This window comes from Adiantum capillus-veneris, chromosome 23, assembly GCF_014529385.1.
Source record: "Adiantum capillus-veneris isolate H3 chromosome 23, ASM1452938v2, whole genome shotgun sequence".
Taxonomy (NCBI): Eukaryota; Viridiplantae; Streptophyta; class Polypodiopsida; order Polypodiales; family Pteridaceae; genus Adiantum; species Adiantum capillus-veneris.
Window position 1 is genome coordinate 111,346,960 of NC_140953.1, and position 24,691 is coordinate 111,371,650.

General features: G+C 42.6%; 1 protein-coding gene across 1 annotated transcript; it reads left to right on the forward strand.

Moving 5' to 3' along the window:
* The first annotated feature begins 18,372 nt into the window (after positions 1 to 18,372).
* LOC147428375 (uncharacterized) lies at positions 18,373 to 23,109 on the forward strand. Its single transcript, XM_086496974.1, has 3 exons — positions 18,373 to 19,799; positions 20,033 to 20,558; positions 20,771 to 23,109. The coding sequence occupies exons 1-3, from the start codon at positions 18,783 to 18,785 to the stop codon at positions 21,916 to 21,918; spliced, it is 2,691 nt and encodes an 896-aa protein (XP_086353100.1). The 5' UTR covers positions 18,373 to 18,782; the 3' UTR covers positions 21,919 to 23,109.
* The last annotated feature ends 1,582 nt before the right edge of the window (positions 23,110 to 24,691 follow it).

Consider the following 24,691-nt stretch of genomic DNA (forward strand, 5'->3'; position numbering starts at 1 on the left):
ATCGACCAGTGGGCTCCTCCTTCTCTGTCCCTCTGGGTAGACACTTCCTCAACTTATGCTCCAACACTTATCATCGATGTCGATCGCGTTCCACTGTGCCATGTAGCAGTAGAGGAAAAATCTCTCTTTTTGTCATGTTGGTCTGACACACTAGCATGTCTCTCCTATGCCTCTCTCTTTCCTCCTTGTGGCACATCATCTATAGATTTTTGTTAATAAAAGTAGAGCTCATCCTCCAGCTGGCCACCTTACCCTCATTCTTAACCTTTTCCTTCCCATTCAAATAAGGGCATTTTTGCATATACCTCCTAATAAAGCCCACAGCCAAAACTTGGCACACCTACTCGGTCAAAATCTCTTGGCTCATTAGTTGAAATCTTCACAAATGCCAACGAAGAATCTACTTCAAGCTTTGGTAAAAGACTGCTCACATTTTCCTCCTGCACGTGGTACTCGAGCTCAACATCTTGCAATTCCAAACTATCCTCTCACATAAGCCAATTGCTCTTCTAAGGCTCGTTGTGCAGGATCCAGGAGGTCTTTTAATAAGAAAAAAGGGTTTCTTGATCCCCCTTGTTGCCTCCTCCACATGCCTACTATGGCTACGCTATGGCTCTTCGTCTCCTTTTGCCATCACGGCTGCTCTCTTTTACCTTTTCCCTATATTCAACCAAAATTATCTTGCAAGTATTAGGCTAATGAACCCCAAACAAAAATTTGAGCCATCCAAAGGAACTAGCTTGGTTGAGCATTCTTCCTCTGTGATCCAAGTCATGAGTTCAAAAGAATCCATGCAACTTTGTGCTCACGAATGCTCATGGTGTCATGCTCGAGGTGTCATGTGGGCGGGAATGCTCGTGCTGCTACCACAAAAAGAATGATGTAACAAGCTTGAAATTTTTATTTTCTTGTGAGCTATGAAGGTCATGCTCAAAGAAAAATCCTTAGCTCGAGGCACATTGCATATCCTCAAAAATTTGCACGTCTTTCTACATTTATAGCATATTGCAAGTAGCATGTATTTTGGCATTGTTTGTACTGATAATTGAATCTCTCTCTTTTGTTGATTACTTTTGAGGGCATCCATCTCTGCCACAGTACTTAAGGATGTTGGGCGAGAAAAAACTATGAGTAATTGATACCTTCTTCGCTCACTGCTCAAGATGTGCATTTTGCAAGATGTTAGTTTTTTTTAGTCTTATATTACTTTATTTAGGGGGGGTGTTCTTCGACAAAGTTATTTCAAGAATCTGATTCATCTACTTGGACATCTCTTCTTTCTGCACAAGCAAGAATATCATTTGGATTACTATGTAAATAAGGGAATATAGGTATAGTGCTTTTGTAAATTGAGGTACCACCAATCTTCCACCCATCTTTACTAGAGTTCAATTTCAAACAGCCAAAGGGACACATCTATTTATCGGCATATGCCCTTTGGATGGTGTCGGTTTCCTAGTGGTAGGCTACTCCTTTTTATAAGGATCCATACCATTTTGCATGTGGTTCTTTACTTTAGCAAAATGGAGAGATCATGTACGCTAAGAGCCCTTAGTCCTCTATACTTTTTTATAGTAGGAGAATTGAAAAATTTGAGTGCAAATTCAAAGAGCTTGGTTATTAATATTCTTCCCTCCCAGGAGTAGATCGTCCTTGAAGAACACAATTTTCCAGATCTTCTGTATCCATTTGTAGATTTTGGATGCAAGGTAGTGGATAGTCATTGAACAAGTGAGGAGGAACTTCACTTGCTACTCTGCATCTTGAGCACCAATCTGAGCCAATCCCTCTGGAAAGTATGTTCGTGCCGGTCTGAATAGCTCCTCATTGCACTTCCTGTTTTATGAGACTGGGCACCCTCCTGTTGTAGTGGTTAGCTGCAATTCGGATAGCTAGCGTAATGGTTAATTATGTGCTGTGTATTTATTTTCTAATTGAGTTGATGATGATGATGCTTTTGTAGAGTGGAATGCAGGGAGTTGATGAAGAGACGCCGGCAATTACTCTTGGCCATTTTATATTTGCACAATATTTTAGAATCTCATTTTAATAAGCCATTATGGCTCTGTAAATATTTGTAGTGGGAACTCTCCTTATGGGTCATGCAAGAACTAATGAGCTTCACTCATTTACAAAGGTGAAGTGGTTGTAAAAAAGAGGGGCCTCAATTTTTGGCACCTTAAACTCAAAAATAATATATTAAATACCAACTCCACAAGAGAGGTGCCGTGGAGTTTGGGGCTAGATTTAGGCCTTTCTCTTGCAGATTCTCTTCTCTACTCTCTTATGCTATGTTCTATTTGTTGTGTACTCTCTAATTTAGTCTCCATCTCTTACACATCCTTTACACTCTCTTACAAGCATGTCTATGTCAATTCTATGTTTACTGTGTGTGTGTGTGTGTGTGTGTGTGTGTGATAGTCTAGGTGTGAGTGTGTGTGCTTGGAAATTGGAAGAAGAAGTGGACAGGTTGATGGTGATGTTTGGGAGCTTGTGTTGAATAATTTAAGTGGTCGATCGCCCCCCTCTTCTCCCAACAGTGGTATCAGAGCAAGGCGCTGCCCTTGGAAACGCGCCGACCATGGGGATGAAGATTTGAATTGGAAATTGGAGCTTTTTAAATCCTCTTGATGGAACAACAATTCACAACCACGAAGATCCTATTGATCAATCATTACAGCTAAGTTTAATTTTGTTTATATCTTCATGTAATTTATTCTTAAGATTAGTTTTAAGGATGTGTCTTATGCATCTAAATCGAGGACACCAATCAATAATTAGTCCCTCATGCCAGTCTTGGTACCAAAGGGAAGAGCTCTCCAATAAGTCTATGCAAGAGGCTGACTCTATAATAGTAGGAATTAGGAATCAAAGTAGTGGTTGATGTCAAAGAAGACTCTAACTGTCAATTAAATGATATTAGTATATAGGGAATATTCATAAAGCAGTAGGTGGATTAAATTGGCGAACACAGTAATAGAGAGGCAAAGTGGTAGAGAGAAACATAGGTGCCGCTATAAGTTTCAAAAAAAAGGGAGAGGAATTTGGAAAGGTTGCCGAGACAAGAACAAGTTTGTGATGTCAATAAATTTATTATAAAAAAAAGCTTATGAGATACTTCATGCACTATTGCACCGTCTTTTTCTTCCTCTGCAATTGAGACCAAACTGGGCGACCAACGAGGACCTCCAAGCTTCGATTTGATACACACTGCTGGCCCCAGCTACCCTCTTGCTAACTTTCGGCATCACCAAACTCATTGGGTCTGTTGAGATTCAAGAACAAGGTCGCCTAAGCCTCAAAAGGCTTTTTGTCTTCGATGTTATCATCAAATTCATCTATTGCTAGCAGGTACAATCCGAAGTTAATCACCAATCGTCTCCTCCCCTCCCAGCTTCTAAAGGCCGCCACTGCTAGCTCAAGCTCCGATTCAGGTATAAAGCTATACAGCTATGGCGAACCATTTGTAGATGCCATGTGGGCCCACCAGTCTCGCAATTCTTACACCAGTGAATCGTGAGTTGAGGTGAGCCATTGGGAAGGAAAATCTACCCACTCCGTGAAACAGCATGAGCCGGTAACACCTTCTCCTTGCATTGTCGTCCTCAGACCCTGCGCACTAACTACTCGCTGCCACTCCTTTTCCCCATGCATTCACATACCACTTAACTTTTAGTGTTTACTTAAGCATTGGCCTGGCCACCCACTACATGTTTACCATCTAACCTAGCGGCCATTCACTCAAGACTTTTAGTCTGCACAGTCACCCCACCCCCCTCGAATACTTGGTTGACCACTCGTATTCGTGAAAAATGTGTCTCAACTTAATATCGTGCCATTTTCAATTTTGAACAAATGCCAGTTGAGGGCATACATTAAAGGAAAAATTGGCCCCAAAATAGAGAAAGATAGTGTACACAAAAATAAAATAATTTTTTTAATAAATATTAGTTATTATATTGGCCGTCCACTCTCACTAACCCTGGTCGCTTCACCATAAACTTATCATCTACCCTCAATTGCAAATGCCTTGCGCCCCCCCCCCCCCCCCCCCCCTTAAAGATGACTTGTCAACCGCCCATGCTACCTAGGCCGTTCTAGCACTAGCCACCTGACTACCATTTGGGGAAGAGAACTCAAATGACTTCTTGGATTTTTATTTTTATTTTTGAAACTAGATCTACCAAAAACCTCGTATGAAATCTATATAGCTCCGAAAACTTTCACACCCTTATTCCATAAAGCCACCAATTGGTCACCCATCAAGGCCTTTGACGCTAGCCTCCTAAGTCAATCCATCTCGGCTCACAAGAGCTCAGACAGTTTCAAAATTCCAAATTTCAGTGAACAACCAAATAGGAAAGCTACCTTACACATCATTTGCGACATCAAAATTATCATCCCAAAAGAACTTGGAAGTAGTAGCTTGCTTTCTGATGATTACCCCTAGGACCATGTTCAAAAGCTCTCAAAGCGGACAGAAACCACTGAAAAGGCTTGCAAGACAGCCTACTAGATTTGACAACCAGGTAAATTAATCTAAATTTATTACATTTTCTTGAAAACATGTGTTTAAACAAGTTTTATCAGATGAACTTTGTGTTATTAACTATCTATGGAGTTTTCTCTATTTATAAGTTGCAGAGATGGCACCCAGAAGACAGTGGAAGAATACACTAACCACATGTCTGTATTTGAAGCCATTTGGATTGGCTAACCACCAAGAGTCAAAATACGTATCTTAAAAGTTTATATTAACCTTGGGTAATATTCTTTTTTTTTTGTGACATTTGTAGTTAAGCATCGATGATTCCATGTTATATGTTTTTCAATCTTCATGCTACTAATCATGGCACAAAGGCCACTATTAGTTCTAATGTTGACAGATCACAAATACAATCACTTGTAAGTACAAAATTCTCTCAAGAATTGTGAGCTTCAAAACACCAGATTTACTATGGTTTATATTCTTTTCAAGAAGATGATTGCCAACTCATTAAGTTGCTAAAATGACATCATTACTTTATTTACTACTAGTATGCTAACTCTATTTCTACATAGAACCATGTCTATATAACAAAATACACCAATTTCTTCATAATAGCATTTACTTATTTTATGGAAAAGTGAAGTTTAACAAGTTTCTATGGTATTGCATATCTTATAGCTTTGGGATTATTGGCCCTAGCAGGTACTAAATTCTTGGTAAAGCTTTCTTTTCAGATAATCACGCTTGTGGCCACCTTTTGTGCCACCTTCTATGGTTGTAATGCAGGATATGCTAGGAATGAGGACTCTTAAGATCTTGTGCATTCTCCATGTCCTTAGCTCATGCTTGGATACTCACTATATTTTGGGTCACGGTCTTTATTTAAATAAGAAACCTAACCTTGTAATGTATTTTAATAGTTAATCACCTCCACATTGGCACATTCACAATGCCTTTCACATTAGTCTCTTACGCCCATTCAGAGGACCCCTACCTACACACCACATTTATGAAGACCCACCTTCACTTGTAGACCAAGAAGAGCAACTCATCCCTGACAAAATAGTTGATCACGAGACCACCACTACACGCACTGGCATGGTTTATAACCGTTATCTTTTGACTTTCAAGGGCCACCCTAGAGAGGATGCCAAATGGATGCCTGAAAAGTTTTTTTCGTAACTTCCCCGATCTTCTCCACAGTTTCCATCACTCACGGTCCAGTTGATTTCTCTATTGAGAAATTGAGGACAGTTGCTATCCTTGGTGGGAGGGATGTTACGAGACTGGGCACCCTCCCGTTGTAGTGGTTAGCTGCAATTGGGATAGCTGGCGTAATGGTTAATTATGTGCTGTCTATTTATTTTCTAATTGAGTTAATGATGATGATGCTTTTGTAGAGTGGAATGCGGGGAGTTGATGAAGAGGCGCCGGCAATTACTCTTGGCCATTTTATATTTGCACAATATTTTAGAATCTCATTTTAATAAGCCATTATGGCTCTGTAAATATTTGTAGTGGGAACTCCCCTTATGGGTCATGCAAGAACTAATGAGCTTCACTCATTTACAAAAGTGAAGTGGTTGTAAAAAAGAGGGGCCTCAATTTTTGGCACCTTAAACTCAAAAATAATATATTAAATACCAACTCCACAAGAGAGGTGCCATGGAGTTTTGGGCTAGATTTAGGCCTCTCTCTTGCAGATTCTCTTCTCTACTCTCTTATGATATGTTCTATTTGCTGTGTCCTCTCTAATTTAGTCTCCATCTCTTACACATCTTTTACACTCTCTTACAAGCATGTCTATGTCAATTCTATGTTTACTGTGTGTGTGTGTGTGTGTGTGTGTGTGTCATAGTCTAGGTGTGAGTGTGTGTGCTTGGAAATTGGAAGAAGAAGTGGACAGGTTGATGGTGATGTTTGGGAGCTTGTGTTGAATAATTTAAGTGGTCGATCTCCCCCCTCTTATCCCAACACTTCCACACTAATATCTTCATCGCCTAGGCTACTTAGGGTCCCAAATGTTACTAATTATCATCTCCCACCTAGATTCTAGCCATTGCTTACACCATTGTTTATTGAGGGAGGGGAACCAATCTGGTTTGAGCAACATGTGGAAGTAGATTTCCTTCGATTGCACTTTAGAGAAGTTTTGATTCTTGGGAGACTACCAAGCTTTCCATTCGATATCCGCCTCACAAATAGGCATCAAAACATTGTCCAAATCTTCTCCTTACTAGAAATTTTGATTCTTCGGTCACTACCAAGCTTTCCACTAGATATCTGCCTCGCAAATAGGCATCAAAACATTGTCCAAATCTTCTACAGTTATGTTAGTGAGTAGTATTTTAGTTCCATTGAGATTAAAAGGTAGTTAATTGGTTTGCTTCTTTCCATCTTGTGTAGCTGCCATCCCAAAATTGGGCCAGATGTCAAAGTCCTTTGTTATAGTGGTCTTTTTGGAAATTTCTCTCCAAAAGGGATTCAATAGCTCACATCCGAGTTTTGAGAGCCAAGGGGACTCATGTGTTATGGAGTTTTAGAAATATTAGGTTGTCTCCTCCATTCTAGTGTCTTTGTTGCTCTAGCACATTTTTGTATTAGCTCACTCATGGTGCCACCTAATCTCAAGTTAGTCCACCAAGGTGCCACCATCTTATTGTGAATCCCTCACTCCTTCCATGGGCCATCTTGCAGAAGAGCTTCATCTTGCCTATCATATCCCTTATCATGATGGCCCATGCCTGAACAATGTGCGGTGTGTGTGGAGTGAGAAAGAGAAGAAGACCAGACACAAAGTATGATGTGGGTGGAGCTCTTAGTGAGGATTGGACTTAACTCTCTACTCCTTATTGTTGTGTATGATCAAAAGAATAGATCAGGTTAGTATGGTCAGTGTGATGGGTGTCCGACCAATTGGCACGAATGTTAGGAAATAAGACGTAGCTAAATAGATAATTGAGTAGATTACTTAATGGAGAGAGACAGATTTATATACACGAGATTATAGAGTAGAGAGAGAGAGAGAGAGAGAGTACACATGATATACGTGGTTCACCCAATGTGGGCTACGTCCACGGGAAAGCAGCCACTCAATGACTTTAGTACTTTAAAACAAGAAGTAGTTCACAAAGGGATTATACCCTTAATGGAGCTCCCGCCTTGCTTCACTCTCACCACCTCACACTCACCTTGTTGCATCAACTTCACACTATGAAATGTGTGTAGAAATGGCCTCCTTTTATAGGCCAAAAGGGCTGCCCTCTCTTATGAGAGACAGCCATGTGTAGCCGCCCTTGTGCGAATAAGTCCAAATCGGACCCTCCAATCCGCCCATGTGTGGCCGCCCTTGAGAAGACAAGTCCGCTTTTGAATTCGGCCACCGGCCACCGGCCATTGACTTCCGACCACCGGCCATCGGCCATTGACTACCGGCCAACCGACCGGTTGTTTTCCGACCACTTTCCGACCGCCGTCCGCCGACCGCCGTCCGACCATAATATTCCGGCGAAAAAAAAAGTCTCGGGGGCCTCCGCCCCTGAGGCCTTTAAAGTTGCCCCTGATTCTTGTCCGTGAAAATTTTGGTTTCCGGTGAGTGATTTTCCTTCACGCACGATGGCTTCTCCTCATAATGGGGGCCTTACAAATGTGCGCTTTTACCATAGAAAATTACAAGGGTAAATCAGGCTCCATACTTAACAATCTCCCACTTGGAGACTGATCTCCAAACCAAACCTGTGACTGCTTTCCATTCTGGCTTCTTATCCTTGAATGCCGATTGAAGATGAGCAAAAGCTCAACTTCTCCTTGTTGACCACCTTTGTAAACATGTCTGCAGGATTTTCACTTGTATGCACCTTTCCTAGCTTTAGTTGTCCCTCTTCCAAAAGAATGCGTATGAAGTGATATCTCACCTCAATGTGCTTTGTCCTTGAATGAAAGGCTGAGTTCTTCGCAAGATGGATAGCACTTTGGCTATCACTATACAAGACACAATTGTCTTGTTTGAATCCAAGCTCTTCTAAGAATCTGTGAAGCCATAGAATTTCTTTGCTTGCGTCCGTCATTGCTACATACTCTGCTTCCGTGGTAGAAAGTGAAACCACTTTCTGCAGCTTTGAAGCCCAGCTTACTGCTGTGCCTCCAACCGTGAACACATAGCCAGTAGTGCTCCTTCGAGTATCTTTGTCACCTGCCATATCTGCATCAGCATACCCTTCTAGAAAAATATCAGTTCCTCCAAAATACAAAGCATTTGTTGTTGTCCCTTTTAGATACCTAAGTATCCACTTCACAGCTTGCCAATGCTCTTTACCTGGGTTGTCCATGAACCTACTCACAACTCCCACTGCATGTGCAATGTCTGGCCTTGTCCAGACCATAGCATACATTAGAGAACCTACCGCTGCAGCATATGGAACTTTAGACATATAGGCTATCTCCTCTTGTGTCTTTGGACACATATCCTTCGTTAGTTTAAAATGACCAGCCAAAGGTGTAGAAACTGGTTTTGCATTTTGCATTGCAAACCTTTCTAGTACCTTCTTGATGTAATCTTCTTGAGATAGCTTTATTGTCTTCTTCGTCCTGTCCCTTGATATTTTCATACCAAGTATCCTCTTTGCAGCACCTAAATCTTTCATTGAAAAAGATTTGGACAGCTCCTCTTTTAGGTCTTTGATGTCCTGCATGTTAGCACTTGCAATCAACATGTCATCAACATACAACATTAGGATGATGAATTTCCCATCTCCCAAATTCTCTGTGTAGACGCAGTGATCCGAGTCGCATCTTGTGAATCCATGATCCAACATCCATCGATCAAACTTCAAGTACCATTGTCTTGATGCTTGCTTTAAACCATACAAGCTCTTCTTTAATCTGCAAACCATTTTCTCCTTACCTTTTACTTCATACCCCTTTGGTTGAAGCATGTAGATTTCCTCCTCTAAGTCACCGTGAGGGAATGCCGTATTCACATCCATTTGCTCGAGATTTAGATCATGAGCAGCCACAAGGCTTAAGACAAGCCTAATTGAGTTCATTTTTACAACAGGAGAAAATATTTCATTGAAGTCAATACCTTTCTTTTGAGAAAAACCTTTTACCACAAGCCTAGACTTGTACCTTTTCTTCCCACCTTCTTCTTCCTTTAGCTTGTACACCCATTTGTTTTGAAGTGCCCGCTTACCTTTAGGCAACTCAACCAACTCCCATGTTTGGTTGCGATGTAGTGAGTCCATCTCCACTTGCATGCTCTTCGTCCATTCTTCTTTGGATTCATGTTGCATAGCTTCTTCATATGATTCCGGCTCTCCAGAATCTGAGATCAAGAGATGGTTGAAGGAAGGAACAAACCTTTCTGGAGGTCTACTTGCTCTTGTAGATCTTCGGGGAATAGGTTGAGGCTCCTCATTTGGTTGACGTTGTTGCACATTGTCACCGTTTGCAGTCCTTGAGTCTTCACCGTCCTCAATCTCCATGTACTCATCACCTGTTTCTTTTGTTTGTTTTCTTTCCAAGTAATCTTTGTACATATTTTGTTCGTTAAAAATTACATCCCTACTCCTTAAGATTTTACCATCTTCAGGATTCCATAGACGATACCCAAAGTCTCCTTCTCCATAGCCAATGAAGAAACACTTTTTGGACTTTGCATCTAACTTTGATCTTAGGCTTCTATCTATGTGCATGAAAGCCTCACACCCAAACACTTTGAGAAATGCATAATTCACCGGTTTACCTGTCCATGCCTCTTCTGGAACTCCCCCATCCAATGCCGTTGAGGGTGACCGATTGATTAAGTACACAGACGTACTTACAGCTTATACCCAAAGCTCAAGCGGTAGGCCTGCATGTAGCCGCATGCTTCGTGCTCGTTCCATCATTGTCCTATTCAGCCTTTCCGAAATCCCATTTTGTTGAGGTGTCCTTGGGGTTGTCCTTTGCCTCCAAATGCCATTGCTAGCACAAAAGCTTTCAAAAGCTTGGCTGCAATATTCGCCTCCATTGTCGGATCTGAGGCATTTAACCTTGGTACCTGTTTCATTCTCCACAAAGGCTTTCCACCTTTGAAATATGGAAAATACATCGGATTTATTCTTCATGACATAAACCCATGTTTTTCTAGTCGCATCGTCTATGAATGTTACATAGTACAATTATCCACTAAGTGATGGTGTACTTGCAGGACCCCAAACATCAGAATGAACCAACTCAAGTTTTTTATTTTTTCTTTCATTTCCTAATTTTTGAAATTTTACCCTCTTTTGTTTACCATAAACACAATCTTCACAGAACTCTAAGTCCACTTCTTTCAAACCTGGTAGAAGCTTCTTTGTTTGAAGGATTTGCATTCCTTTGGCACTCATATGCCCAAGTCGGTAGTGCCACACCGCACTGTCAACTTTTGTAGTTGTTGCACAAGCTGAAGGTTGCGTGCTAACAGTACACAAGTAAAGTGTACCGACTTTTTCACCCTTGGCAACCACCAAAGATCCCTTTGAGATCTTCCACCGTTTGTTTCCGAATGCAATGTTGTGACCTTCATCGTCCAATTGTCCTGTAGAGATCAAATTTTTGCGAAGAGAAGGAACATGCTTAACATCTTTAAGCTTCCATTCATTTCCGTTAGCAGTTTTGACAGAAACTGTACCTTTGCCGACAATCTCACAAGCTTCATCATCTCCCAAGTATACATACCCAAAATTACCTTTGGTGTAGTCTTGGAAATGTTGCTTGTGTGGTGTCGCATGGAATGAAGCCCCGGAATCTACTATCCAGGAATTAGACACATTGTCTAATGAGAGAATTAGAGCATCTTGCTCTACTTTACCTGCCACATTGGCCCCCGATGTTGGCTTGTTGTCTTGAGACTCTGTCTCCTTCTTCTTCTTGGACCAGCAATCCTTCTTGATGTGGCCCTTCTTGCCACAGTTCTAACATTCAAGAACTAACTTTGTGCATGACTTGCTCCGCCTTGAGCGATCACGACCCTTTTGGTTTTTGAACCTCTCCTTAAGCCTTCCTCTTGTTTCCACTGATAGTGCAGCACTTGATGATTCTCCTATGCTTCTCCTTCGCATTTCCTCGCTTAGGAGAACACCCACAACATCATCAAACTTAAGAGTATTTGTGCCAGAGATAGAATTACTTACAGCCATCACAAGGCTGTCCCAACTATCCGGTAGAGATGATAGTATAAGGAGAGCTCGTACTTCATCATCGAAATTGATTTTCACTGATCGAAGTTGACTTATGTTTGTGTTAAAGTCATTTAGGTGTTCTACAACTGAACCATTCTCTGCCATCTTTAGATTGAACAAGCGCTTCATAAGAAATACCTTATTGGATGCCGATGGTTTCTCGTAGAAGTAGTCAAGTGACTTCATCAAGTCCTCCGTGGTCTTCATCTCCGAAACATTGAAGGCCACCATTGACGCCAAGCTTAACCGGATTGTTCCCAGTGCCTTTTGATCAAGGACAATCCATGCTTCATCTGCCATTGTTGCGAGCTTCTTCACAAGACCGCCTAGTGGCAAATAGAGGTAGTGATTGGACATGCTTTTGCAATGAGAGTGGTTAACAAATTTCTGGAAAATCCTACCAAAATGCATTGGGAAGCGGTGAAGCACATCTTGAGATATCTGAAAGGTACGACAAAAAAGTGCTTCTGCTTTTAGAATAGTGATGCATCCATTAGGGTTACACGAGTGCGGATTATGTTGGTTGTGTGGATATTCAAAGATTCAAGTCAGGCTATGTTTTCCTATTTACTGGAGTAGTCGTGTCATGGAGATCATGTCTCCAAAATTGTACATCATCTTCCACCAAAGAGACAGAGTATGTGGCAGTTTATGATGCTAGCAAGAAAGTTGTATGGTTAGCTCTCATAGTGGGAGATCTTGGAATTACTCAGACTTCAGTGTTGCATTGTGATAGTCAAAGTGTGATTGCTTTAGCAAAGAACCCTATGTTTCACTCCAAGTCAAAACACATAGAAATACGATATCATGTGATACGACACATATTGGCTAGCGAGCGCATTGAGCTAGTCAAGGTTCATACAGACGACAATTGTGTAGATACTCTCATGAGGATCCTACCCTCAGAGCGGTTTTCACATTTCCTGGAGATGATGGGTATAGGTGAATCCACTTGTATGCTTCATGGTTGTACAGATTATACATACATAGGCCACTAGGGACACACTAGCCTTCAAGTGGGAGATTGTTAGGGTTCGTTGTTAAGTATGGAGCCTGATTTACCCTTGTAATTTTCTATGGTAAAAGCGCACATTTGTAAGGCCCCCATTATGAGGAGAAGCCATCGTGCGTGAAGGAAAATCACTCACCGGAAACCAAAATTTTCACGGACAAGAATCAGGGGCAACTTTAAAGGCCTCGGGGGCGGAGGCCCCCGAGACTTTTTTTTTCGCCGGAATATTATGGCCGGATGGCGGCCGGAAAGTGGTCGGAAAACAACCGGTCGGTTGGCCGGTGGCCGGTAGTCAATGGCCGATGGCCGGTGGTCGGAAGTCAATGGCCAGTGGCCGGTGGTCGGAAGTCAATGGCCGGTGGCCGGTGGCCGAATTCAAAAGCGGACTTGTCTTCTCAAGGGCGGCCACACATGGGCGGATTGGAGGGTCCGATTTGGACTTATTCGCACAAGGGCGGCTACACATGGCTGTCTCTCATAAGAGAGGGCAGCCCTTTTGGCCTATAAAAGGAGGCCATTTCTACACACATTTCATAGTGTGAAGTTGATGCAACAAGGTGAGTGTGAGGTGGTGAGAGTGAAGCAAGGCGAGAGCTCCATTAAGGGTATAATCCCTTTGTAAACTACTTCTTGTTTTGAAGTACTAAAGCCATTGAGTGGCTGCTTTCCCGTGGACGTAGCCCACATTGGGTGAACCACGTATATCGTGTGTACTCTCTCTCTCTCTCTCTCTCTCTCTACTCTATAATCTCGTGTATATAAATCTGTCTCTCTCCATTAAGTAATCTACTCAATTGTCTATTTAGCTACATCTTATTTCCTAACAACTGGTATAAAATCAAGGTTTGCTCGTAGCTAAATTATCTCAAGGAAAGGATTCCTTGAATTGAGTGGGAGTTATGGCGGAGGAAGGGAAGCTCAAGATTGAGAAGTTCAACGGCAAAAACTACCAACATTGGAAGATGCAGATTGAAGACTATCTCTACATGGCGTTGATGCGATTGGCATGGATGTGCTGGCACATGTTACGTTTGGCAATGATTCCTTAGAAAAGGTAACTTGGTCATGCTCAAAGGCCAAAATATTGGCTCATTGTATTTCTTGTATGTCTCGTCTGAGAAAGAGAACTTTATGTAGTTGAGCTTCCATCTACTAAGTTGTGGCAAAAACGGCTTGTTCATATGAGTTAGAAGGGAATGAAGCAATTGTAGCATTTTTTCTATATACCTATGTTAAAATATTATAATTTTAAGCTGTGTGTGCAGTGCATATACAGGAAACGAACTAGGCTTATCTCATTTCCATTGGATAGAAGGTTAGGGAATCCTCTAGATTTGGTTCAATGATCTATGTGGGCCTATGCCGCATAAGTCTCTACAGAGGCACTATATTTCCTAACATTCATAGCTCTACTTGAAGGTGTGGGTCTACCACTTGAAGAGAAAAGACGAATTTTTAAATATCTTCCAGAAGTTCCTAGCTATGGTCGAGATCCAGTAGTTAGGTAGTGATGAGTTCTACACGTGTATTTCGTGCCCTTGAGCAGGTTCAGCCATGATTAGACTATCTATTGGTCACCAACTTTGGAGAGCCTACCTGCTACCAAGAGGCTAAAATTGAGATGGAAGATAGAGTGAAGTGGGAGCAAGCAATGCAATTTGAGTGTAACTTGATTATGGGAGATGAAACTTGGGAATCGAAAGAGTTCCATAGGGCAAACAAGCCTTGCCTTGCAAATGGGTGAATAAGACTTGAAGTACACGGTATAAGATCCCAAGCCTAATTATAAGACTAGACTGATTGCTAAGGGATTTGAGCAAAAGAAAGGTGTAGAATTTGATGAGATTTTCTCTCCAGTAGTCAAGATGACTACATCGCGTCTTGTGCTTGGACTAATAGCCATTGAGGACATGGTACTTGTTCAAATGGACATGAAGACGAGTTTCCTTCACAAGGATCTTGATGCCTACATGAACTAGCCAGAGGGTTTTGAAGTCGAACCACTTGAAGAGTGCACGGTACGTGCAAAGTGAGAGGAAGAAGAAGAGCAGACACAAAGTATGACATGGGTGGAGCTCTTAGTGAGGATTGGAATTACCTCACTACTCCTTATTGTTCTAGATGCAAAATATTAGATAAGCTTGGTACGATCAATGTGATGGGTGTCGCGCCAGTTGGCTTGAACCCTAACAATGCCTGGTCTTGGTTTGCAATTGAGATCATAAATTTGGTACACTAGACCTTTGCATGTACTACAGGGTTGAGGATCCCAATATCGCCTTGCTCCTTCATTCTAGCAACATACTCCCATTGTTGTCCCACTACTAGGGTAGCGTATCTTTGGTGTTATTTTTCCATAAGAATCTTTTCAAAGGTTTCAAGAATTTCTTCTAGTTGCATTAAGCTATTTTTTAGGAGCGAACAAGTGAAAGACATGTATGAGATCATAAACAAATTAATTACCGTCACCTTGCTCTCGAAGCGGAGGAGCACATACTCCCATAAACACATCTTGCTTCTCACTTTGTCCAAGACCCATAGGAACCTTTGCTTGTGAGCAATTTTGACCCCAAGTAGGACCCTAAGGTGGTGGAAAACCTTTCCTTTTGAGAAAATCTCTCCCGACCATTCAAATGGGTTGAGCGAGTCGTTCTCTAAGAGAGTTATCATTCTTGATTTCTCAACATTGCATTTCCAACCAAATGTTGTGGCAAACGTTTGAAAAATCTCCAAAGCCTTTCTGAGAATTTGAGGGATACCTTTTAGAAATAACAAGGAGTCATTTGCCAATAGCTTAGCCTGAAGTTGTTTGTTACCTGGTAAGGACAACCCTTGGATCTTCGCTATTTCAACACTTGATTCCAACATGGTAACTAGGGGATGAGAACCAATGGTGAATAACATGGGGGCAACCTTGTTTGATTGATCTTTTTACTTCAAAAGCTCCCATAATTTTATTATTAAACAATAGCTGAGAGTGATTGCCTGCTCCAAGGGCATGAACCACCTAACATAGCCATGGTCCAAGCTATTTCATGACATCTTTTATGAAGGACTAGGCGATTTGGTCAAGGTCCAATTGAAGAAGGGCACATTCTTGATTGGTGAAGTTAGCATACTCGATGTTGACCATTGCTACTAGAATGTTGTCATATATTGACCTTCCTATGATAAATCCATGTTGGTGAAGGGTTATAGCTTTATCAAGAGGGGAGAGCCTAAGGGCATAACTTTGGAAGTTATTTATATGCTACGATCATCATTGTTATGGGCCACTAGTGTTTCACTTGGGAGTAACGAATTTGCTTAGGAATACGTTTAATAAAACCCCCTTTTAGCTTGTATCAAGAACTCCTTCAACTAGGTCTTGGTTGGCCATGCGCGTAATAGGGACCTTTAGATCCTCCCATATCTCTATGAAGAACTCAATGGTCAAACCATCCCATTCCATGGACTTCTCTCTAGCTAATGAGTGAAGTGCAAGTGAGCATTCATCCTTACTAAAGACCTTCTCTAGCAGGTTCTTTTTCTATTTGCGATACTGTTCTTTTGACACTAGTGAGGAGTGACGCTCTAGCTTCATCCACTTCTCTGGACTGGGATTCTGGTTGATCGATAATATGACTTAAGTGATCAAGCATCAACTTAGCCATATCGTCGGGGTCTTGGACACATTTCCCTTGTTATCCATAAGTGAGTGGATGGTTCTTTGACTCCTCTTAACTTTGAGTGCCTCGAAGAAGAAATCTTGATCCACAATCTCAGGTTGCAGGTAGATCTCTCTAGATAGTAATCTTGCCTTCCTTACCTCTTCTAGCTACTACTTAGCCAGGTTTGCTTTTGCTTCTAGCCATCTTCTATTGTCCACTTCAGAGGCCATTCCTTCTCGTTTTTTTGTTGTTCAACATTTCTTCATCTTTTATCTGCTTCAAGTATTCCTCACTGGTCTTCTTCATTCTTGGTCATGTTCTTTTAATCACTTTTTGTATGCTTTAAGAAAAGACATCCCAAGCACTAGGATTCTCCATTTCTACATCTTTATCAAGCTTGTTCAGAGTTTTTTTGGCCAGAATTTTAAAGAGGGCATCTTTGAAAAGGTGTTCCCCCCATGATTAACTTCATCTTTGACCCTTGGGGTACTGCCCTTCCCCCTTGGCTTTTCTGAATTTCATGTATAGTGGCAGGTGATCTGATAAGCTCTACGAAGGTACTTCCTTCATTTCAATTGTCGACGAAATCTAGTAAGCTTACAATGTCCCTACTCACTGAAACAAGGAGCCTCCTAGTTTGCCTAGAGGATTACCATCATTTTGCACTAAACTGTTCCTTGATGAACTCACAAATTAAATCTTGAAGACCAGGTTGCTTGCAATGAGGTGCCTTTTCATTTCCTCGATTCCAAATTAGCCTTTGTACAATGTCAAGGATAAGAAAAGGCACATGATAGTGCCATTTGCAGTGCCAATATAGTTGAATTCTTGTGTGCTTTCTGGAGGAGATATGAAATATGTCACAATATTCATGTACCACTAGTGATGACAATAAGATGATCCCTTGTATCTTGTTTTACTGCAACCAAGCTATATTCCTTTATTGTAGAGCAAGAAGATGAGTTGTAACTCAGAAGCACTAACGAGCTTCAGAAGCACTAACGAGCTTTCCTGTTGTTTCTTATTAGATCCCATGGCAAAGGAGCAACACATAGCTTTAGACACAGTGATAAACTGTGGAGGGCATGATAAACCTTTAGAACTAAGCTTGAATGAAATGCATAAGCATGGCAAAGTGAGCATAAGCAAATGTATTCCTGTATATGTCTTCTCTGACATGGGATTGTTGCGTGCTTTATAATTCATTTGGAAAGGGTCGATCTTGATGAAATGTTCGTGTGTACAGACACATGTTAGCACATGGAGTCAATTAGTTGGTGCGCGACCCTACACAGTAGGTTAGAACAATGAGGTTCACCTAATGGTAGCTAGGTAGAGTGGCCCAAGGGAGGCTTATCTAATGCTATTGTTTGTGTGGTGACCAAGGGAGGCTCACCAAGGTTTGGCCCTAGGACATAAAATGTTCTTTATTTTATGGAAGGGTCTAATAAGGCTCCTCCTATCGAGGGGTCATTGGACAAAAAGTGTGGGTTGGCATAGAAAAGACAGTTCTTTTCCTTGCTCAACAATCTACTAACATAATATGGCGGAAGGGGGAGCCCTTTACACGTGTTGCAATCTGCGATTTGAAAGCTAAAGTCCAAAACTAAAAAAGCCCCTTTGCACGCGATAAAGAGGGAGAGAGGGGGAGAGAGAGAGAGACCGCCGAAGGCGGCCGACCGTACTAGTCTCTCAAAAAAATAGGGAGGCTAGGCCCCCCCCCCTTCTCTCTCACCACACACACATGAGCTCTCTCTCTCTCTCTCTAGTCACATGACACACATTGTCTCTATCTCCCACTAGGGGCCTAGATGGTCATTGTGAAGCTTTTGTTAAGGGTAAAATTGTACTGTACATGACTCATGAGCTCTCTCTCGAGTCTCCCCTTGCCCAACAATTCTCACTCCCTCCCCCCCTTTCCCACCAATGCCACTCCTCTCTCTCACGCGCTCACACACATACACACACACAGTAATGACCTCTCTCTTCCGCGGGGGGGCAGACTCATCGTGAAAGTAAAATTGTGGGTGGCCACAAATATTGCTTGGAAGCGCACGCACACGCACGCGCGCACACAATATTGTCTGCTCATACAATATTTGTCGCTCTCCCACAACACACACACACACACTCTCTCTCTCTCTCTCTCTCTCTCTCTCACACACACACACACATTTTGCAATTTTACATGGTAACACACATACATGCAATGGCCGCTGCAGATTTACTTTCAATTCCTACACAACCTGTGCACGATTTACGTACCCCTCACTCCCTTCTCTCTCTCTCTCTCTCACTCTCTCAGACACGCGCACACACACCCACCCCTTTTGCATTCCCATTCTGATCCATGAAACAAATTGTGCCAGGAGAAGATAAAGCTTTCCGGAAGCAGATAATGCTTTAGACCTCAGTTCTTTCCCAAAATGCTGCAGCAGCCTTCGGAACTCATCATGTATCAGAAGTTTCCCCTCGATCTCAACATGCACTCTGCAGAGGTAGGCAATCTCCAGCCAGATTTCAAGGACATCAGCTTGCAGTTGCAAGCTCAACGGGCAGCAGCAGCAACGCAGGCTTTCTTCTTGGATGCTTACTCTGTGAAAGCCGCAGTGCCTTCGCCCGTGTCAGCGGCAACTGCAATGGAGGCTCTACGTCCTGGCATTGGCATACAAGGTGCGTACGCATATCCCTTTCAAGCTGCATATGATCCCATTTCGCTTGATCGGCAGCACCATCTACATCATCCTCATCATCAGCAGCAGCAAAAACCACACCTTCACCATCATCTTCAAATTCAGCAACATCATCTGCAGCAGAATCATGTGCCACTGGCCGCAACCCCATCTACGGAGTTGTGGCAGCAGCAGCAGCAGCGGCAGCAGTTGGAGAAAAGAGGCTGCTGGTTCCCTAACTGGCAAGAAGTCTTCGACGGTTTTCATGCTACTCCTAAGGAGGAGAAGCAAGGTACCATTTCGTCCTTTCCACAGCAGCAGGCTAAGCAAGTTCCTCCCGCAACGCCCAACGTTGTCAGAATGGTGAATGTTGCAGAAGATCAACAGCTAAAAGTGCACCCGAATGGCGGTCAAGCAGTGGATCCAAAGCCTACTTTGTCCTCTCCCTCCAACCATGATGTGCCTTTGCCCCAGGCCAAAGTTACCGAACTGCCGCACTTGGATGGAGCTGATTCGGGTGGTCTGAGCGACCTTCTACCTTTCCCTTCTCATCTTGCTACTGCCATTGTGCCTTTTGCTGTGTCTTCTCAAGACTGGAGAAGTGAAACCAGTCTTGCACCCTTCGCAGATCGAAGGGACCCATCCTTCCCACCTTCCGCTGGTGACATTGCGTGCAGATACATCACTCAGTCTCCAGCTTGGCTGCCTCCAGGCTGGATCACAGAAGTGCAAACTCGTCGAAGTGGATCGACTGCTGGGACACGGGACAAGGTATACTGCTAGGGGCTTTGTGAATGTTTTGTAGATTCTTTGAAAAGGCCTTTTTGAAGCAAGTACCTTCGTCTTCATAGAGAGGCATTGAGGTTTGCGACAACTGCTTGTACTTAATGCCCTCTAAAATGACGAGACATCCCCAGCAAAGGATGATGAAACATGTTAATTGAATTTCAGAGTTTGCAAACTTTCTGCTTTCTTCACGTAATTCATAGCTTTGTTTTCAACAGTATTATAAAGATCTCGTGTCTGGCCGCCGCTTTCGGTCCAGGAATGAGGTCATTCATTATCTTCAGACGGGCAAGGGAAGATACAGGAGCCGGCAGCGCAGGAGGGCCATTGGTTCTTCGGCCTTCGCAGGTCATGTTAACTATCTGACACATCAACCACATCCTTCAGCACAACAAGAAACATCATCCCCTTGCCTTTTTCTGACACCTGAACCAATCGGGTTTGTGCTGGGCCCTCTTGTGAATGCACAAAGTGCTAACAGTGTACCGTTGGTGCCACCTGTGGTTTCACATGGTGGAGACACAGCTTACCAAACACCAGGCACTAACTTGAATGTCAGTAGCACAAGCGGTGCGAACCCTCGCCCAGAAGAGCGAAGCCCACGAGTAGCCATGTTTGGATTAAAGCGACCTGTTGAAACCAGGCCTCAGAAATTGCCGATCCATAAGAAAGCAAAGATCTCGTCTCCAAACAAGTGTGAGGACAAGCAAGCTTCGAGACTTTGGCAATGGCTTCATAAACCAGGTAAGCTAGTGTTAGGTGTTGGTGTCTTAGGTGGCAATAGAGAAGCATGCTGCTTTAAAAGTACACAAGTTTTTAATGTAGCACTTCAAGAGAAGTTTTCCAGGTTGGAGATTATCTAGTTTCAGTTATGATGTTGATTCAAATGGGATGCTGCATCCATGCACTATTATAGCTCAATGTGCTTATCTCATCGGTATTTATGTTGGCAACAGCGAGGGCAGATGAACAGCCTCAAAAGCAGTATGCTCATGCCCAAAAGCATGTGAGCATGGTGGAAGAGAAGAAAGCACCGGACATAGAGGATGTAGGCAGAGAGTCGCCGATTAATCAAAGGACAGCCCAGCTAAGCAGGGATGTTAACGCAGCTCAAAGAACCATAACTGAACTAGGAAAGGAAATGCAAGCCACGATTGAGAAGTTGACTTTAAGTGTTCAAACAGCTAAAAGGGATCTGAAGCTTGAAGCTGATGCCACGCATATAGCGGCATATGCAATGATTGGTGTAATGCAAGCTACCCATAGACTTGATTGTGCAGTGGGCAGTTTGACAGAAGCAACACAAAGCCTTGTTACTGCATTGGGTAATGCCATGCATGCATCCCTAGCACCTAGCTTCAATGTGGAAGGCAAACAGCCTCAGGCTTCGGCAGGTGTTGGTGTACTACAAAGAGCATTATGGCCTGATGTGGCTACTGTACAATCAGTTTCAAGCAGCTCTGTAGCACATGTTCCTGGAAAGGTAGATCATGCAAAGGAAAACACAATGCAAACACACACGTTTCATGATGGTGTCAATACCTATGCTTCTCAGTCGTTACAAGGGCCAGAAAAGCGAAGGGCTTGCCAATCCCAGTCGTCGGATGGTTACGCGTACTATGCTTTGGAGCCGTCTCATTGGCTGGATAATCCAGGGGCTCGAATCACACAGGCAACTCAACTGTCTGATGTATTTGCCCTCTATGCTGCTCAACAATCTCCAAGGCCGGATCTGGCAATGTGCGACCCAACGAAGATTCCTCAGAGCTCTATTATCTTTGGAAATAATGCGGCCACCCAAGCCACTACATCTAGGATAGTCGATGCCATAGGTGTGGAGAAGTTGAGTGGATATGAGAATGCATACCACAAGGCTTCATATGTAAACACTGAGGCAAGGAGCTTGCATATTCATAGGTTTCCTGCCCTCAACCCGAAGCTGGATCTAAGCTTACTCGACCCAAGTTTAGGCAGCCGTCAAAGGGCAAAGGAGGTCCAGAAGATGAAAGCCAAGCATGCTAGAGGACTCTTGGTCATTCTTGGTAGAAAGCTTTGTTATGAGGCTATTCACAAAAGCTGTGAGAATGATGTGTGGAAGGATTGACAATGAGGGAAGACACCTTTGGTTACGGAATTGGCATTGATACCCTCCAGATTTGCAATGCTCACCCCATTGGCCTCTCAAAAAAGAAGGTGAAGCCTTGACAAGTGGGTAGCTCCTTTCCTTTCCTTATTTTTCATTACACACACAGACACATATAATCACGTACGAGGATGCATCTCTCCCAAGATGCATATGACATTCCTTACAAAAAAAAAACAATTTCACAGGGACTGTTGCAACTGATGGATTGGAACAAGCATTAGCATCAAAGGAAAATTGAATGTGGATGCAGTGGCAACTGTTGTGTAGATATGTTTGGATGATGGATTTAAGGATCTGCTAGATAGCTAGAGAGCAGTCCAATGGGACTCAATCAACATATTTGTTATAAGGAATCATAGTGTTGGGCTATTGTTGGTCGTATAAACTAGGCAGAGCTCTATTGGAGCAACCATGCCAATGCTTTTGGCCCCCTTAACATAGTGCATGAAGGTGGACAGATTTACGCAAGGCAACAAGGAATGCGGAGGCTGCGGAGGCTTCGGGTTTATGCAAGGCAAAGAGCAATGCGGAGGCTGTCGTAAGCATCACATACTGTGATGTAGGAAGCACATTGAAGTTGCCAGTATCCTTGAAATTTCTGTTTCTTTCTTTGCATTCTGAATGGGGTGTGGCAACAGATACATGGATGGAACGATGGGACATTTTGCATTAATGATGTGGGCACCATGGCTAATTTTTATGGAGCCCACCTCGAAAAGATTCACTATCCTGATATCCTTGAAATAAAAGTACGAAGAGGTTTGGAAGCATTAATGAACAAGGAATGGTTATGTGGAGGAAGCATTCAGCTTCAATTTTTTGGAGGATTGAGATACTCAGTAGGTAAAGGCTTGAGCAACTCAATCTTTTAAAAGATTTGTCAAGAAATCTGTTGATAGTGGTGGAGAATTTTCTAATGCCGCCTAACAACCCTGTATTTACATAGGTGGACTCTCCCTATCATTCTTGTATTGAAGAATTTTAGGCTGTTATGTTGTTGTTCGATTAAGTTATGTCCTGAATGTGGAATGTGTACAAGCTCTTAGGTTTGGAAAGGAGCTGTGCATGGTTCTCAATGTAGTACACACTTGGTTTTTCTCAGATTTGAGAGTTTTTGAGAGAGAGCAAAAACATAGTTGTTTTTAGTTCCCTGTGGCTACAAATCTTTTGGCTGGAGTCTCAATTGAGGATCAAATCCCCTCCCAAAAAATAAAAATAAAAAGACATTCAACTAGAGTTTAAGAGGTGAGCCTTTCACGCTTTTACATGAAGCTGAGATACTCTTGTGAGAGTCTTTTTAGTTACAATGGGAAAGTCATCCCTCTTGAGTTTACTACGATGCTAAAACTCTCTTCTTCTTCTTCTTCTTCTCTCACCCCCCCCTCCCCCCGAAAAGAAAAAAATCCTGACACCAAGACTGCATAATCTCTGAGCAAGTTTTTCTCTGTTTGTGCTCTTCTGCAAGTCCACAAGGAGTCAATTCAATATCAAGACCCTTCCTTTGTCCATCAACAAGAGTCATTTCCAGCTTTTGAAGAAAGGGTCTTTTGGATGTCATTTTAGGGCTATTGATGGTGGTGGAACATGTACAAGAGACAGGCCAGGGCTACCCTTTTTTTTTTGGGCAATTTGATGCTTTGCATTAGCTTTAGTATGGGTCGAACCGCCTTACCGCAAGGCTAAACCCCCTTGACTACCTTTGCTTAAAGACGGACGTTGACAAGGCAATAGAAGTGTCGGTATAAAGTTTGGGACCGATGGGTCGCTAAGCAGGTCTGATTGTAAATGGGTCTGTTCTTACAAGGCTGTTGGCCTCGCAAATTCTCGGTTAGACTGCGAGCTTGCAATACCATTCAAATATTGTAACTTTTGGTGTAAAAATTGGCAAATCCTTTGAATTGTAATGTTAAAATTGGGGGACTTGATATCCATAAGTGTAGGGGATAGAAGAAGGGAGGGAGAGCTTTATACATATCCATGTATTTACAAATGTACATTGTTGTACATCACCGTGGGAGCGGCTTTCCCATGGGTAGCACCCATCGAATGCAGTCTCAGAACCTCAAACCCTCTACCTTGTCACAACGGCTCAACCAACTAAGCTACGCTCTTTGGACCCTTTACCTCTAGTTAGAAAAAACGTTCTTAGTGAACCCTCATTGCCCCTTATCTGGGCGATTGAAATGCCTCGGAACATTAGTCCCTTTTGTTGGCATTGTAGTTGAGGTAGGGGTTATGGGGAGGAATTTTGCAGGGGCTTTGGCCAATCAAAATTTTCTATGTGAGGGTGTTTTTTAATACCAATGCCCTTACTACTAAAACTTCATTCACAAGCACTACATGAGCTATTCCTCGAGCTTATAGTCTCCTCAACAATCCTTCGATGCTCTATTTTTTGCAATCAAATCATGGAAGCCCCTATCGTGGTAATCGATTTGTCGATGAACCCTTTAAATTTGGAACATGGATATGACTTTTAAGCGCATGGAGACTCTTGGATTGAGACCACTATTCTGCTATCTTCAACTTTTTAAGGGTTCATGCAAATCTATCTTTGAGGATATAGGTCAATTATTTGCTCTCCTATAGAAAGACCATCTCTTCGTACAGATTAGAAAGAGCTTGTTCAGTTTTTGAAAAATTGCCTTGGGGTGAGTCCATTAAATTGCTTGTGAGATAACTCTCCCTGAATAGTAAACAAATCTCAAAATCAATAGAAACAACTATCAAA

Bases quoted from the DNA above. Each gene is read 5' to 3' on its own strand.
- LOC147428375 (XM_086496974.1), top strand. From the start codon at position 18,783: ATGCTGCAGCAGCCTTCGGAACTCATCATGTATCAGAAGTTTCCCCTC. The intron at 19,800-20,032 runs GTATACTGCTAG...TGTTTTCAACAG, and splicing joins CTGCTGGGACACGGGACAAG to TATTATAAAGATCTCGTGTC. The intron at 20,559-20,770 runs GTAAGCTAGTGT...TGTTGGCAACAG, and splicing joins GCAATGGCTTCATAAACCAG to CGAGGGCAGATGAACAGCCT.